Source organism: Vulpes vulpes, chromosome 8 (genome assembly GCF_048418805.1).
Source record: "Vulpes vulpes isolate BD-2025 chromosome 8, VulVul3, whole genome shotgun sequence".
Classification (NCBI taxonomy): domain Eukaryota; kingdom Metazoa; phylum Chordata; class Mammalia; order Carnivora; family Canidae; genus Vulpes; species Vulpes vulpes.
Window position 1 is genome coordinate 52,148,292 of NC_132787.1, and position 16,333 is coordinate 52,164,624.

The window sequence follows — 16,333 nt, forward strand, 5'->3', positions numbered from 1 at the left end:
TGGGAAGGCTTTGTGGTCAGTGTGGGGTTTCGGGAGTGGACCTGGGGAGAGATGGGGAGAGACTCTTGGGAGGGAAGATGATAAGGCAGGGGGCAGGTGGAGTGGCCTTAGGTTAGTCACTCACTTGTTTTGTGGAGAGCTGCTGGGAGGCAGACATGCATGGTACACGTGAAGGTGCTATGTGAGTTGTGAAGGTTTCAGCATGAGGCATGAGGTAAGGCTGTGGGAATCACCTGGAAAGGGCCTCTCTCCCCCAGATGAGGAGACTGTATGTAGCTGGGCAGTGGTTTGGCGCCTGCCTTTGGCCCAGGGCGCGATGCTGGAGTCCCGGCATGGAGCCTGCTTCTCCCTCCTCCTGTGTCTCTGCCTCTCTCTCTCTCTCTCTCTCTGTCTATCATGGATAAATAAATAAATCTTTAAAAAAAATTAAAACCATCATTTACTGAGTTGGAGTCACTGCTCTGAGCCTGCATAGAACCCCTACAACAGTCCTTTGAGGTAGTTACTATTATCGTCTCCATATTACAGGTGAGATACTTGAAGTACAGGGCAGTTAAGGAACTTGCCGGAGGGGAGAGAATGCTTACGTTGTTTGCTTTGCCCAAGATCAGCAACAACCACGCACCCTCGGATGTTGCTTCTTGATTCAAGATCTTTGTCCACGATGTGTGTCCTGATGCATCACTAACAATTAGCTATTATAAAAACCAGCTCTTGCTAAGTGTGAGGCATAGTACTAAGCACTTGCATGTATTAACTCATTTAATCTTAGTATCAGCTCTCTGAGGTGAGGAACTGTGCCACGTTACCTCTTGTCAATAAGCAGAGCCAAGACCACTCGTCCATCAAGCCCTGATCCACACAGTGGTCTGTGGCTGGGAACAAACCCCAAGTCAGTGGTTCTTGCCTTTCTGGACACCCTCCCCAGAAAAACATGCAGGTGTACATACACCCACACCCCTTAGGAAATTCACAGATGCCCACACGAGCCTTCCCATGGCAAGTGGGTGATGGAGGAAGACTTCTAGGTGAGTGTTTCAGCCGGGGATAGTCTCCAGTCTAGAACAAAAAAGTCAAAAGACTTTGAATTCTAAGAGATTTACTTTATTGAGAGAATAGAAATAAAATTCCATAGCTACTTTTATATACTTCACTAGTGAACAGAACAGAAAGCAGCCTGTCCTGAGAGTCCCCATCTTTGGATCAATTCAATTACCCAACATCTCCCACACATCTAGACAGTTGAACACTGCTGGAGAAAATCTCATAATTCTGCCAATTTATGCCAATGCACATTTATGGGGTCTAGTCCCAGCTGGGTCTTTAACACTGCTTGACAGCTTTTACTTGTACCAGATAAACTCACACCCATTCTCCCAATGGCCACTCCAACCCTTCTGTAATGATTCTTTGAGCTTTAAAAGTTTTCATGTGTTAGAAGCACAATTGCACAAATTTTAATTCACATCCTCCAGGACTTTTATCCAGTTTTTCCCTCTACTTGGGCTCTTGACCCTTTATTTTGTTTATTTATTTGGATAATTATTTAGAGGCTACCATGCCTGGCACTGGGCTGTGCTTGAGGACCCTACCACGGTTTCTGTTCTCATGGAGTTTACAGCCCAGAGAGAAAATAATTACAAATCTGATGAGAGACACTAAAGGGAAAGGAGAGATATTGTCAAATATGTTGATGTGGAGGTTTCAGGAAGGCCTCCCTGAAGGAAGCAGCATTTCCAGCAGAGTCCCAAAGGATGATATGTCAGTTTGGAATGCTTTGGGCTGCACACAACAGAAAATCTGACCAACAGTGAAACCATAAGGATGTTTATTATTTCCTTAAGAAGCCTGGAAGCAAAGAGTTTCAGGGCTTTTAGGTGGCTCAACAAGATTATCAAGAGCCATGAGTTGATATTCCTACAATTTTCTTGGTTTTTCCCTCAGTCATAAGAGGGTTGCCATAGATTCAAGTGTGACTTTCTTGCATAACATCATTTCAAAGCACAAAGAAGACAAAAGGCTCTGGTTCCCAAGCAGCTCTCTTTCAAACGGGCACAAAATTCATCCATAAATTCCCAGGAGTTTCTCTCTTGTGTTTTTTTCTCCCGAAAGTGGATCATATGCCCACCCCAGGCATAAGGAGAAGGGGTTACCATGATTGACTTAGACCAATCAGGACTGATCCCATAGCATAGTGAGGACCCTACCTTTCCTGAATATATTGCTGCCTACTGGATCCCTCAAATGAGAATCAAAGGGTCTATCAATTCTGTATATGGACACCTAGGTAATCTGAATAAATAAAACTTCATACCAATAAAACTTTCAAAAGTCATCTTAAAAGAATCAAAGAAGTAACAAGATTTGAGGAATTGCTGAATTGAGATGCTGAGCTACTGAAGAGGATGGGAAAGTGGACAAGTGAAGCCTCCTCATGCCTTAGGGCTTTGTTCTGGAAAAGGCTGAGCTGCAATTCTGGCAGCCTCCAGGGGCTAGGGTGGAAATTTCAAAGTCAAGTGGTTCTGACTGGCAGTGCCCTCAGGAACTGGCAAAGGATAACTTCTCTTTAGAGGAAGACAATATTATCTTGAACGCCAGGGTATTTCTATAAATAACTTTCTAAAACAATGTCCAGTACACAAAGATAACCCAAGGATATCGGACAGCATGAATAAAACAGTAGATACAATATGTAATAGAAACAGACTCACAGGGCCTCGAGATACTGAAATGATCAGTATAGATCACAAAACAATTATGCTTGTTATGTTCAAGGAATAAAAGCCAAGAATGGAAAATTTGGCTCAGAAATAGAAATTTTTAAAAAACGATATTGCAAATGTTAAACAGTGAAAAAAGGTAAATTTGGAAATTAAAACACAATAACCAAAATTAAGAACTGAGATGGGGATCCCTGGGTGGCTCAGCAGTTTAGCGCCTGCCTTCAGCCCAGGGCATGATCCTGGAGTCCCGGAATTGAGTCCCACATCAGACTTCCTCTGCCTGTGTCTCTGCCTCTCTCTCAGTGTGTTTCACATGAATAAATAAATTTAAAAATCTTAAAAAAAAAAAAAAGAACCAAGACAGTTTTGCCAGCAGATTAGATATAGTAGAAGGGAAAATAGGTCAGAAGAAAATAACCAGAACAATGCATAATGGAGTAAAAAGAAAGAAAATGCAGAGAAGTGGGTAAGAAACATGGATGTCACAATGAAAAGGTCTAGAAAGAGTCCTTGAGGAAAGGAAAGAATGGGCATAGGCAATATTTGAAGGAAAAATGGTTCAAAGATTTCCAGAGCTGATGAAACACAAGAAATCATACATTTAAGAATCTAACAAATACTAAGAAGGATAAATAAAAAAGAAATTTATATGTCCGTAAAATTGCAGAAAACCAATTTTCTGCAAAAAGAAAATAGTAAAAACACTCAAAGTAAATGGACAAATTACCTTTAAAAGCCATAACATTCAAAGGACTCCCACTTCCCTATTTCAGAACTTACTACAGAGCAACAGTAATCAAGACAGTGTGGTGTGGGCATAAGGGTAGATATACTGGTCAATGGAATAGAATTCAGAGGCCAGAATAAATCCTCACATTTATGGTCAATTGATTTTCAACGCCAGTGCCAAAAATTCAAAGGGGAAAAATAGTTTTTTCAACAAACAGTTCTGGGACAATTGTATATCCACATACAAGTAAATGAAAGTGGACCCCACCTCATATAATATACAAACATTAACTCAAAATGAGACAAGACCTAAGTGTAAGCACTTAAAATATAAAAATCTTAGAAGAAAACAAACATTGGAGTAAATCTTTGTGACCTTAAGTTAGGCAATGTTTTTGTTTTTGTTTTTTAATTTATTTATTCATGAGAGACACACAGAGAGAGGCAGAGACACAGGCAGAGGGAGAAGCAGGCTCCATGCAGGGAGCCCAACGTGGGACTCGATTCCAGGTCTCCAGGATCATGCCCTGGACTGAAAGCGGCGCTAAACCGCTGAGCCACCGGGGCTGCCCTTAGGCAGTGGTTTTCTAGCTAGGAAACCAAAAGCATAAACAACTAAAGAATTGTTGAAATACATTAATTAGACTATATGAAAATTGAAAGCTTTTGTGGTTCAAAGGATACCATCAAGAAAGTGAAGAGTGCTCGCCTTGGCAGCACACATACTAAAATTGGAACAATATAGAGAAGACTGGCATGGCTCCTGCGCAAGGATGACATGCAAATTTATGAAGCATTCCATATTATTAAATATCAGTGAGGGTGTCAGAACATGAGAGACTTCTGACTCTGGGAAATGAACAAGGGGTGGTGGAAAGGGAGGTGGGCAGGGGGTGGGGGTGACTGGGTGACAGGCACTGAGGGGGGCACTTGGCGGGATGAGAACTAGGTGTTATGCTATATGTTGGCAAATTGAACTCCAATAAAAAGAATATACAAAAAAGAAAGAAGAAAGAAGAAAGAAAGAAAGAAAGAAAGAAAGAAAGAAAGAAAGAAAGAAGAAAGAAAGAGAAAGTGAAAGTGAAAAGAAAGGGTACCTGGCTGGCTCAGTAGGGCATGCAACCCTTGATCTCAGGGTCATTTTGAGTTCCATGTTGGGGGTAGAGTTTATTATTTATGATAATCAACCATATACTAAGCCATAAAACTAGTTTCAACAAACCTAAAGGATAAAATCATTCAGAGACATTCTTCAGTTGCAATGCAATTATGCTAGAAATAAAAAACAAAAGGATAGCTAGAAAACCCTAGATGTTTGGAAATAAAACTATAATATATATATATTTATTTATTTATTTAAACATTTTATTTATTTATTCAAGAGAGACACACAGAGAGAGCAGCAGAAACACAGGTAGAGAGAGAAGCAGGCTCCATGCAAGGAGCCTGATGTGGGACTTGATCTCGGGACTCCAGGACTCCACTCCTGGGCCAAAGGCAGGTGCTCAACTGCTGAGCCACACAGATGTCCCTATTACTTCTTTTTTTTCTTAAAGATTGTATTCATTTATTTGAGAGAGAGAGAGAGTACACGAGGGTGCAAAAGCAGGGGTGGGGCATAGGGAGAGGGTTAAGCAGACTACCCACTGAGCAGGGAGCCCAAGGAGCCCGACTCCAGCTAGATATCTACCTAGGACCCCAGGATCATGACCTGAAGGTAGACGGTTAACAAACTGAGCCACCCAGGCGCTCCCAATATATTTCTAAATGGTTCATGAATCAAAATAAGAAAAAAATTTTTAAATAATTCATGAATCAAGGAAGAAATTATAATGAAAGTACAGAGTCTGAAATAAATAATTTAAAAACACTACATATCAAAAGTTGTGGGATACAAACTATTCTCTTGATGGAAATTTACATCCTTATGTAGTTAAATCAGAAAGAAGAAAATTAAAAAATTAATAAACTAAACATGCATCAAAAAGTAGAAAAAGAATAGCAAATTAAACTTGAAATTAGAAATAAGGAAATAATAAAGATAATTGAAAGCACACATACACACAATAGGATAAAAATAAAACAAGCTGGCACTTTGAGAAGACTAATAAAACATAACACTTTGGTAAAATAAAATAGGGGACAGAGAGAGAGAGAGAGAGAGAGAGAGGAGGCAGGAATGAACCCTTTCAGGAATGAAAAACAGGGTATAACTATAGTCTGGATAGACCTTCAGAAAAAACCAACAGGATATTATGAACTTTATGCTAAAGCATTGGAAAATTTTTACAGAATGGATAAATTCCCAAGGAGGAAAGGACAGTTTATAAAATACCCAAAAAGAAACAGGAATTCTGAATAGACCAATAACTCAAAAGAATTGAAACACCAATTTAAAATTTTCCTACAAACCAGGTTCCAGGCCCACATGACTTCATTGGCAACTCCTATCAAATATTTATGGAAGATATAAGTCAATATTGTACAAATCCTTTTGGAGAAGAGAAGCAATTACTTTAGCCAACTCATTTTGAGCCTTGTATAATGTGGTATAAATATATATTTTTAAAATTTTTGAAGAAAGGGAAGATGGAGAAGTAGGAGGACCTTAAGCTCACCTTGTCCAATGGATACAACTAGTTAAACATCAATGTAAATAACCTAAAACTTTATTTTTAAAAAAGATTTTATTTATTTTTTCATGAGAGACACAGAAAGAGGCAGAGACATGGGCAGAGGGAGAAGCAGGCTCTGTGCAGGAAGCCCAGTGTGGGACTCAATCCCAGGACCCTGGAATCATGCCCTGAGCCAAAGGCAGATGCTCAACCACTGAGCCACGCAGGTGTCCCTAAAACTTTCTATATATTACTATGTTTTGATAGCCTAGAAGAACCTTTCCTGGCTTGGAAGAGATCATTCTTAAGAAATGGCAAAGTGCCCTGTTGGGAGCATCATCCAGAGCCATCCCTCCTCTGTCTGGACCTTGCATCCTGGGAAGCAATACTCCTCTGCCTTCATCATCCCAGGGCCAGGTGCCAGGCAGCTAGGGACCAGCCCTATTACACATTCTCCCCCAGACACCCTTATGAAGGCTCTGGCCTAAATCTTCCCACATTCCACTGTCTTCTACTTCCTGGCCACCCTGCTGTCTTTCCAAAGTGGCTCTGTAAAAGCCTTTTCTTTTCTTTTTTTTCTTTTCTTTCTTTTCTTTTCTTTTCTTTTCTTTTCTTTTCTTTTCTTTTCTTTCTTTTCTTTTTTTCTTTTCTTCTTTTCTTTCTTTTCTTTTCTTTTCTTCTTTCTTTCTTTCTTTCTTTCTTTCTTTCTTTCTTCTTCCTTTTTTTTCTTCTTTCTTTCTCTCTCTCTCTCTCTTTTTTTTCATTAGCAGAAATGGATTTGTGTCTCCTGTCTCTACGACCTGTGCGTTTTTGGGATTTTCTTCTCCTCTACTCTTTTCTGTCTCCTCTGTGGTTGCACTCGACCAGCTAACTTATAAAACCCACAAAATATGTAATCTTGATATCAAAACCTGATCAAGACACTGTGAGGAAGGAAAATTACAGGGACAATTCATTCATCAACAGTGACACAAAAATTCTAAAGAAAATACCAGGAAGTTGAATTTAGGAATATGTGAAAAAGAATGTTATGCCCAGGTTGTGTTTATTATTATTTTATTGATGCAAGCTCAGTTTAATTTTTTTAAAAATCAGTTAATGAATTCACCATATCAACAAACCAAACAAGAAAAATCATAGGTCATCTCCATAGTTGCAAGAAAAATATTTAATAAAAAAACTGACATATATTTATGATACAAAACTCTTAGTGAGGGCACCTGGCTGACTCAATTGGTAGAGCGTGCGTGACTCTATCTCGGGGTCGTGAATCCAAGCCCCATGTTGGGGGTAGAGATTACTTAAAACAAACCAAAACAAAACTCTTATGAACTAGAGCTAGAAGGAGACTTTGTTAATGTGATGAAGGATACTACAAGGTACCAGTAGCAAACATCATTTTAATGGTGAAATGTTGAAAGCTTTTCCTTTGAGATCAGTGATTTATTGCTGTGTGATTAATTACCTCAACACTTAGTGGATTAAAACAACACATATATATTATCTTATGGATTCTGTGCATTAGGAATTTGGAAGTGGCTTGACTGAGTGGCTCTGGCTCAGGGTCTCTCATGAGGTCACAGTTCCAAAGTGAACTGGGGCTATAGTCATCTGAAGACTTAACTGGGGTCGGAGGATCCCTTCAAGGCCACTCACATGACTGTTAGCAGGAGGCCACAGTTCTTTACTTGTTGGCTAGAGTCCTCAGTTTCTCACCACGTGGACCTGACCTCTCCTCACAAGATCATAGCTGGCTTCCCACAGAAGCTCTAGTTTCCAAGTGAGAGAGGCAAATTCCCCCCATGTCTTTTATGTCCTAGTCTCAGGAATGATGTACCCTTCCATCTATTATGCTCCATTGGTCACACAAACAATATGAAAGGGGACTATGCTAGGGTGTGAATACCAGTAGGAGGTGTTCACATTGAGGTCCATTTGGAGGCTGCCTACCATACTCAGGAACAAGACAAGGTCAGGATGCCCTCTATCTCTACTTCCTGCCTCCCATTACTTGGACGTCTGTCCAGGGTAGCCAAAAAGAAAAAGAAATAAAAGGCAAAATTATTGGGATACCTGGATGGCTCAGTCAGCAGAACATGTGATTCTTGATCTCAGAGTCCTGAGTCAAGTCCCACATTGGGCACGGAGCTTACTTAAAAAGAAAAAAAAAAGAAGAAAGAAAGAAAGAAGAAAGAAAGAAAGAAAGAAAGAAAGAAAGAAAGAAAGAAAGGCAAAGGAATTAGAGTGAAGAAACAAAACTGTTGATATTTACAGAGATTGTGTGCCTAGAAAATCCCAAAGACTCTACAGCTAAGATGTACCCTCCCCTCTCACAACCAACCCAGGATGCCCAAACATGAGTTCCCTTGTAGTTCTTCACAAGCCAATTCCATTGAAAGCATGTTCCACTGAGGGGGAGAGCAAGGTTGCTTTGAAAAAGCTGAAGCTAAGTCAAAAAAGACAGGAAAGGAGACGCCTGGGTGGCTCAGTGGTTGCGTGTCTGCCTTTGGCTCAGGTTGTGATCCTGGGGCCCCTGGGATAGATGCCGCATTGGGCTCCCTGCATGGAGCCTGCTTCTCCCTCTGCCTGTGTCTCTGCCTCTCTCTGTGTCTCTCATGAGTAAATAAGTAAAATCTTAAAAAAAAAAAAAAAAAAAGAGGAAAAGATAAGTCTTCGGATTAAAAAAAGTCTTAAAATAAAAAAGAAGTAAAAGCAAAAGAGACAGTTAAATAAGAAAAAAACAAAACAAAACAAAACCAAGAATGGTGTGAAGACCACGTCAGAGGAAAGGAAGGAGGAGGGAAGGAAGACCCACTAGGGAACAGAGACACTGAAAATGAGGTACACAGGAGACAGGAAGCCAAATCTGGGGCATTTTGCATCAGTTTTTGGTGGTCCTTCAACATAGTTTATAAACTGTTTTGTAAACGTACATTTTAGTAGCCCCAGAAATGAAATTTTAGGGTCTTTTAGTAGCTAAAAACAAAGTTTTCAAGAAGGAGGAAATTCTAACTCATGATTTTCTTACCAATCTAGATAAATGTAAACTTCATTTTTTATGAGGCTATTGATTTGTTCTGTATATAAATAAGGGGCATATTGGGAAGCTTGTGTGGCACAGCAGATAAACGCCTGCCTTTGGCCCAGGGTGTGATCCTAGAGTCCCAAGATCGAGTCCCACATCAGGGGACTCTCTACCTATGTCTCTGCCTCTGTGTGTCTCTCGTGAATAAATAAATACATAAATAAATAAACAAACAAACAAATAAATTAGGGGCATATTGAATTAAGGGAGACTTTTGCCTTTTCTGTGTACTTTATATACACAGAATCATGCCATACGGTCTCTTGACTTCTTTCATTGAGCAGAATGGCTTTGATGCTCATTCATACCATGGCTTGTATCTGTATTTTATCCTTTTAATTGTAGTTCATTGTATGGACATACCACATTTGTCTATCTGTTCTCCAGTTAATGGGCATTTACAATGTTTCCAATTTGGTTCCCATTTTGGTTATTATGAATATGGTTGCTAAGAACATTTGTGTGGAAAGCCTTATGTGGATATGTTTTTTTTTTTTTTTAATTAATTAATTTATTTATTTATGATAGTCACAGAGAGAGAAAGAGGCAGAGACACAGGCAGAGGGAGAAGCAGGCTCCATGCACCGGGAGCCCGACGTGGGACTCGATCCCGGGTCTCCAGGATCGCGCCCTGAGCCAAAGACAGGCGCTAAGCTGCTGCGCCACCCAGGGATCCCTGTGGATATGTTTTTATTTCTCTTGGGTAGATACCAGAGTAGAATTGCTAGGTCATATGCTAAATGCATATTAACCTTTTAAGAAACTGCCAGTTTTCCAAAGTGACCATCATTTTTCATTCCTGCCATTTTTCATTCCATTCATTCATTTATTTATTAAATAAATAAATTTATTTAAATTTAAATAAAATTTAAAAATAAAAAATATTTTATTTATTTATTCATGAGAAACAGAGAGAGAGAGAGAGGCAGAGACAGAGGCAGAGGTAGAAGCAGGCTTCATGCAGGAGCCTGATGTGGGACTCAATCCTCAGTCTCCAGGATCACAACCTCAGCTGAGTGTAGCACTAAACTGCTGAGCCACTCAGGCTGCCCTAAAATATACGTTTTTTAAAATTTAGACCAATGCTATCTGTATTCACTTGCTATGGCTGCTGTAACAAATTACTGTAAACTTAGTGGCTAAAAGGGGTGCCTGGGTGGCTCACTCAGTTAAGTGTCCAACTCATGATTTTGGCTTAATTCACGATCTCAGGGGCCTAGGACTGAGCCCTGCATTGGGCTCCACTCAGCAAGGAGTCTGCTTAGGTTTCTCTCCCTCTGCTCATTCTGCCACTTGCCCTCTCTATCTCTCAAATAAATAAATTAAATCTTTTTAAAAATTTTAGTGGCTTAAAGCAATAGAAATTTATTTTGTTATAGTTTGAGGCCAGAAATCTGGAAGCCTGGAAGCCAAAATCTTACAGAACTAAAACCGAGGTGTCAGCAGGCCTGGTTCCTTCTGGAGGCTCCCGGGAAGAATCTTTTGTTTGTTTCTTCCAGTTTCTGGTAGCTGCTCACATTGCTCCAATTTCAGCTTCTATAGTCAAATACAGTTGCCCTTTGGTTGACATATCTCACCCTGCCTCCTTCTTATGAGGACCTTTGTGATTTACATTTAGTGTCTATTCAGATAATCCAAGATAATCTTATTTCAAAGTCCACACCCTTGGGACGCCCAGGTGGCTCAGTGGTTGAGCAGCTGCCTTTGGCTCAGGGCGTGATCCTAGAGTCCTGGGATCTAGTTCCACATCAGGCTCCCTGCAGGGAGCCTGCTTCTCCCTCTGCCTGTATCTCTGCCCGTTTCATCTGTGGGACCCAGAGCATCCACAAGGATCTAGAAGCAAAGATAGCCCGCTTCCACCAGCGGGAGGATGCCATCCTGTATCCTAGCTGTTTTGATGCCAACGCTGGCCTCTTTGAGGCCCTGCTGAGCCCACAGGATGCAGTCCTCTCAGACGAGCTGAACCATGCCTCCATCATCGATGGCATCCGTCTGTGCAAGGCCCGTAAGTACCGCTACTGCCACCTGGACATGGCTGATTTGGAGGCCAAGCTGCAGGAGGCCCAGAATCATCGACTGCGCCTGGTGGCCACTGACGGGGCCTTTTCCATGGACGGGGACATCGCACCCCTGCGGGAGATCTGCCACCTTGCCTCTCGATATGGTGCCCTGGTTTTTGTGGATGAATGCCACGCTACTGGCTTCCTGGGGGCCACAGGACGAGGCACAGATGAGCTGCTGGGCGTGATGGACCAGGTCACCATCATCAACTCAACACTGGGGAAGGCACTGGGTGGAGCCTCAGGGGGCTACACGACGGGGCCTGGGCCCCTGGTGTCCCTGCTACGGCAGTGCACCCGGCCCTACCGCTTCTCCAACAGTCTGCCACCTTCTGTTGTAGGTCGTAGGACCTAAAAAAATAAAATAAATATTAAGCACCTTTTATTTTATTTATTTATTTTAAATATTTTATTTATTTATTCACGACACACAGAGAGAGAGAGAGAGAGAGAGAGGGGCAGAGACACAGGCAGAGGGAGAAGCAGGCTCCATGCAGGGAGCCTGACATGGGACTCGATCCCAGGTCTCCAGGATCACACCCTGGGCTGAAGGCGGCGCTAAACCGCTGAGCCACCGGGGCTGCCTTATTTTTATTTTTTTGTATATTTTTTAATTGGAGTTCGATTTGCCAACATATAGCATAACACCCAGTGCTCATCCCGTCAAATGCCCCCCTCAGTGCCCGTCACCCAGTCACCCCATCCTTCCGCCCACTCCCCTTCCACTACCCCTTGTTTGTTTCCCAGAGTTAGGAGTCTCTCATGTTCTGTCACCCAGAGAGAGAGAATCTTAAGCAGGCTCCGCGCTCAGCACAAAGCCCAACACAGGGCTCAATCTCATGACCCTGACATCATGACCTGAGCCGAAATCAAATGAGACACTTAAACTAAGCCACCCAGGCGCACCCCCCAAAACCAGACTCTTAACTAACTATAGAGGACAAACTGATGGATACCAGAGGGAAGATGTATGGGAATGGATAAAATAGTATACTTATCATAAGCAGTGAGTAATGTATAGAGTTGTTGAATCACTATATTGTACACCTGAAACTAATGTAACATCGTATGTTAAATACCCTGGAATTTAAAAAAAAAAGTCAAATGAGACAGGTGAAAAGAATTTTAATAATCTACTTCATTTAACACAATATACCCAAAATATCATATCAACATGTAATCAACACAAAAATTATTTTTAAAAAATTTTTATTTATTTATTCATGAGACACACACACACACACACACACACACAGAGGCAGAAACATAGGCAGAGGGAGAAGCTGGCTCCGTGCAGGAAGCCAGGTGTAGGCTCGATCCCGGGACTCTGGGATCATGCCCTGAGCCAAAGGCAGATGCTCAACCACTGAGCTACCCAGTTGCCCCAACACAAAAATTATTAACAAGATATCTGAGATACCTTGCATTCTCTTTTTTCATACAGAGTCTTTGAAATCTGGTGTTCTTTACACTTACAAGACATTGCAATTCAGACCAGCCACATGTCAAGTACTCAATAACCACAGTGACTGGTGGCTACTCTATTGGACAGCATGACCAGCTACTAAATTAAAAAGTCACTGGAATAACTATTCAGAAAAAGATTACAACAACCTAGGCTATTTTTATTTTTTATCATTATTTTATTTTATTTATTTATTCATGAGAGACACAGAAAGAGAGGCAGGCATAGGCAGAGGGAAAAGCAGGTTTCCTATGGGAAGCCCAATGTAGAACTCTATCCCATGACTCCAGGATCATGACCTGAGCCAAAGGCAGATGCTCAACCACTGAGACACCCAGGTGCCCTGGGCTTTCTATTTTGAATATTTATATAAAATAATTTGTACAGGCTATTCCTTTTTAAAAAATTTTTATTTATTTATTCATGAGAGACACAGAGAGAGAGGCAGAGGGAGAAGCAGGCTCCCTGCGGGGAACCCGACACAGGACTTGATCCGGGGACTCCAGGATCATACTCCGAGCTGAAGGCAGGCACTAAACCGCTGAACCACCCAGGGATCCCCCGTACAGGCTATTCCTAACATTTAATACTGATCATTACACAATAGCCAGGACACTCTTGAAAAAGAACTCAGTGGGAGGACTTGCCTTAGATAACAAAATTTGTTGTAAAGCTACACACTGTGGGGCGCCTGGGTGGCTCAGTGGGTTAAGTGTCTGATTTCAGCTCAGGGCATGCATGATCTCAGTGTCCTGGGATCAAGCCCTGCATGTGCGTGCTCTGTCTCAAGTAAATACATAGTCTTAAAAAAAAAAAGCTACAGACTGTGGAGGCACTGGGATGGCTGAGTTGGTTAAGCATCTGACTCTTGATCTCAGGGTCATGAGTTCAAGCCCCCCACCATGTTAGGCTCCAGTGTGGAGCCTACCTAAAAATAAAAAAAGCAAAGCTACAGACTGTGTAATATTGTGCAAGGATGAACAAGTAATATAACAGAGGGTCCAGAATTAACCCCTGCAAACATGACACTTGATTTATCACAGATAAGGCTCTGTAGAGCAGGGGGGAAATAACAGTTCCTCAACAAATGGTGTTGGGAAAGTGAATCTCTGGATGGAATGATATATGAATCATGATCCTTATCTCCTAGTATAAATAAAAATCAACTCCAGGTGAATACTAGTCTTTTTTTAATAATAAATTTATTTTTTATTGGTGTTCAATTTGTCAACATATAGAATAACACCCAGTGCTCATCCCATCAAGTGCCCCCCTCAGTGCCTGTCACCCAGTCACCCTCACCCCCCGCCCACCTCCCCTTCCACCACCCCTAGTTCGTTTCCCAGAGTTAGGAGTCTTCCATGTTCCGTCTCCCTTTCTGATATTTCCCACTTATTTTTTTCTTTCCCCTTTATTCCCTTTCACTATTTTTTATATTCCCCAAATAAATGAGACCATATAATGTTTGTCCTTCTCCGATTGACTTATTTCACTCAGCATAATACCCTCCAGTTCCATCCACGTCGAAGCAAATGGTGGGTATTTGTCGTTTCTTTTCTTTTTTTTTTTTTTTTGTATTTGTCGTTTCTAATGGCTGAGTAATCAGGTGAATACTAGTCTTAAGTGAGATAGGATGAAAGTGAGAGAAGATTTTTTAAAACCAGATAGAGGGGTACTCGGGTGGCTAAGTCAGTTAAGCATCTGACTCTGGATCTTGATCTCAGATCTTGATCTCAGAGTCGTGAGTTCGAGTCCTAAGTTGAGCTCCACACCCAGTGTGGAGCCTACTTTAAAAAAATAGAAAAAGCACTAAACATAATTACAATGACATTCAACTTAAAAACATCTTTTCATCAAAGATACTGTTAAGAGCATGAACAGGCAAGCCAAAAAGTGGGTAAGATATATATATTTCTAATATATTATCTGCCAAAGAGTTCTTATCTGGAATAAAGAACTAAAAATCAGTAAGGAGCTGAGTGAAATAAGTCAATCGGAGAAGGACAAACAGTGTATGTTCTCATTCATTTGGGGAATATGAATAATAGTGAAAGGGAATATAAAGGAAGGGAAAAGAAATGTTGGGAAATATCAGGAACGGAGACAGAACATAAAGACTCCTAACTCTGGGAAACGAACTAGGGGAGGTGGAAGGGGAGGAGGGCGGGTGTTGGAGGGGAATGGGTGACGGGCACTGAGGTGGACACTTGACGGGATGAGCACTGGGTATTTTCTGTATGTTGGTAAATTGAACACCAATAAAAATTAATTAAAAAAAATAAAAATAAAAATCAGTAAGGAGAAGTCTAGTAGAAAAATATGCAAAAGATTCAAGGAGACATCTCACAGAAGATACCCAAATGGCCAATTAACATATAAAAAGGTGTTCAACTTAATTTATAGACATGGAAATGCAAATTTTAATCTTTTATTTATTCATGAGAGATGAAGAGAAAGAGAGGCAGACACATAGGCAGAGGGAGAAGCAGGCTCCCTGCAGGGAGCCGGATGCTGACTCTATCCCAGGACCCAGGGATCACATCCTTAGTCATCCTTGGCTGAAGGCAGACGCTCAACCACTGAGCCACCCAGATGTCCCTGGAAATGCAAATTAAACTCAATACAATTCACCAGAATAGCTAAACAGACAACTGGAAGAGTTGGTAAGGATATGTAACAAAAACACTCAAACCCCAGTGATAGGAGTAAAAATTAGTACAACCACTTCGGCTTTATTTTGTTAGGCTGAAGAGACTCTATGACCCAGGCATTCAACTCCTAGCTGTACTGTATACACAACAGAATACATGCATTTAAAAAAAAATTTTAGCGTATTTGAAATCGTCTAAAATTGGAAGCAAGCCAAATATCCAATAACGATAGAATGGATACTTGTGGTATATTTCTAAAATGGAATTCTATATGAAAATGAATGAACTATGGTATATGGAATAACATGAATGCATGCTTAAAAAGCCAGACATAGGGACGCCTGGGTGGCTCAGCGGTTGAGTGCCTGCCTTCAGCCCGCGGTGTGATCCCGGGACTCTAGGATCACACCGCGGGCTGAAGGTGGCGCCAAGCCGCTGGACCACCGGGGCTGCCCTAAATAAACAAAATCTTAAAAATAAATAAATAAATAAATAAATAAATAAATAAATAAATAAATAAAATAAAAGCCAGACCAAAAAAAAATGTTGCCTAATTCCATTCTTATAAAGTTCTAAAGAATGGGTAAAATTAAGTGTCTACACATTCTCCATAATAGCCAAAAGGTGGAAACATCCCGAATGTCCATCAGCGGATGAATGGATAAACAAAATGTAGTATAGCAATACAACAGAATATTATTCAGTCTGATACATGCTACAACATGGATGGACCTTGAAAACATTATGCTAAAAGAAATAAGCAAGACACAGAAGTACTTCCAATTATTGAAGTACTTACATCAAGTTCCTAAAACAAGCAAATTTACAGAGACAGAAAGTGGATGAGAGGTTACCAGGGGCTGGGGGGAGGTGGGCAAGAGCTTTCTTTTTTTTTTTTTTTTTTTTTTAATTTATTTATGATAGGCACACAGTGAGAGAGAGAGAGAGGCAGAGACATAGTCAGAGGGAGAAGCAGGCTCCATGCACCGGGAGCCTGACGTGGGA

At 41.0% G+C, this 16,333-nt stretch overlaps 1 protein-coding gene and 1 non-coding gene across 2 annotated transcripts; both read left to right on the plus strand.

The window, feature by feature from the left end:
* The first annotated feature begins 209 nt into the window (after positions 1-209).
* On the plus strand, positions 210-11,567 carry GCAT (glycine C-acetyltransferase). Its single transcript, XM_072718816.1, has 2 exons — positions 210-214; positions 10,916-11,567. Exons 1-2 carry the CDS (start codon positions 210-212, stop codon positions 11,565-11,567), a joined length of 657 nt encoding a protein of 218 aa, XP_072574917.1.
* On the plus strand, positions 4,154-4,260 carry LOC112907799 (U6 spliceosomal RNA). The gene has a single exon (XR_003232821.1). It is a non-coding gene; the product is annotated as a U6 spliceosomal RNA (small nuclear RNA).
* Positions 11,568-16,333: the final 4,766 nt, after the last annotated feature.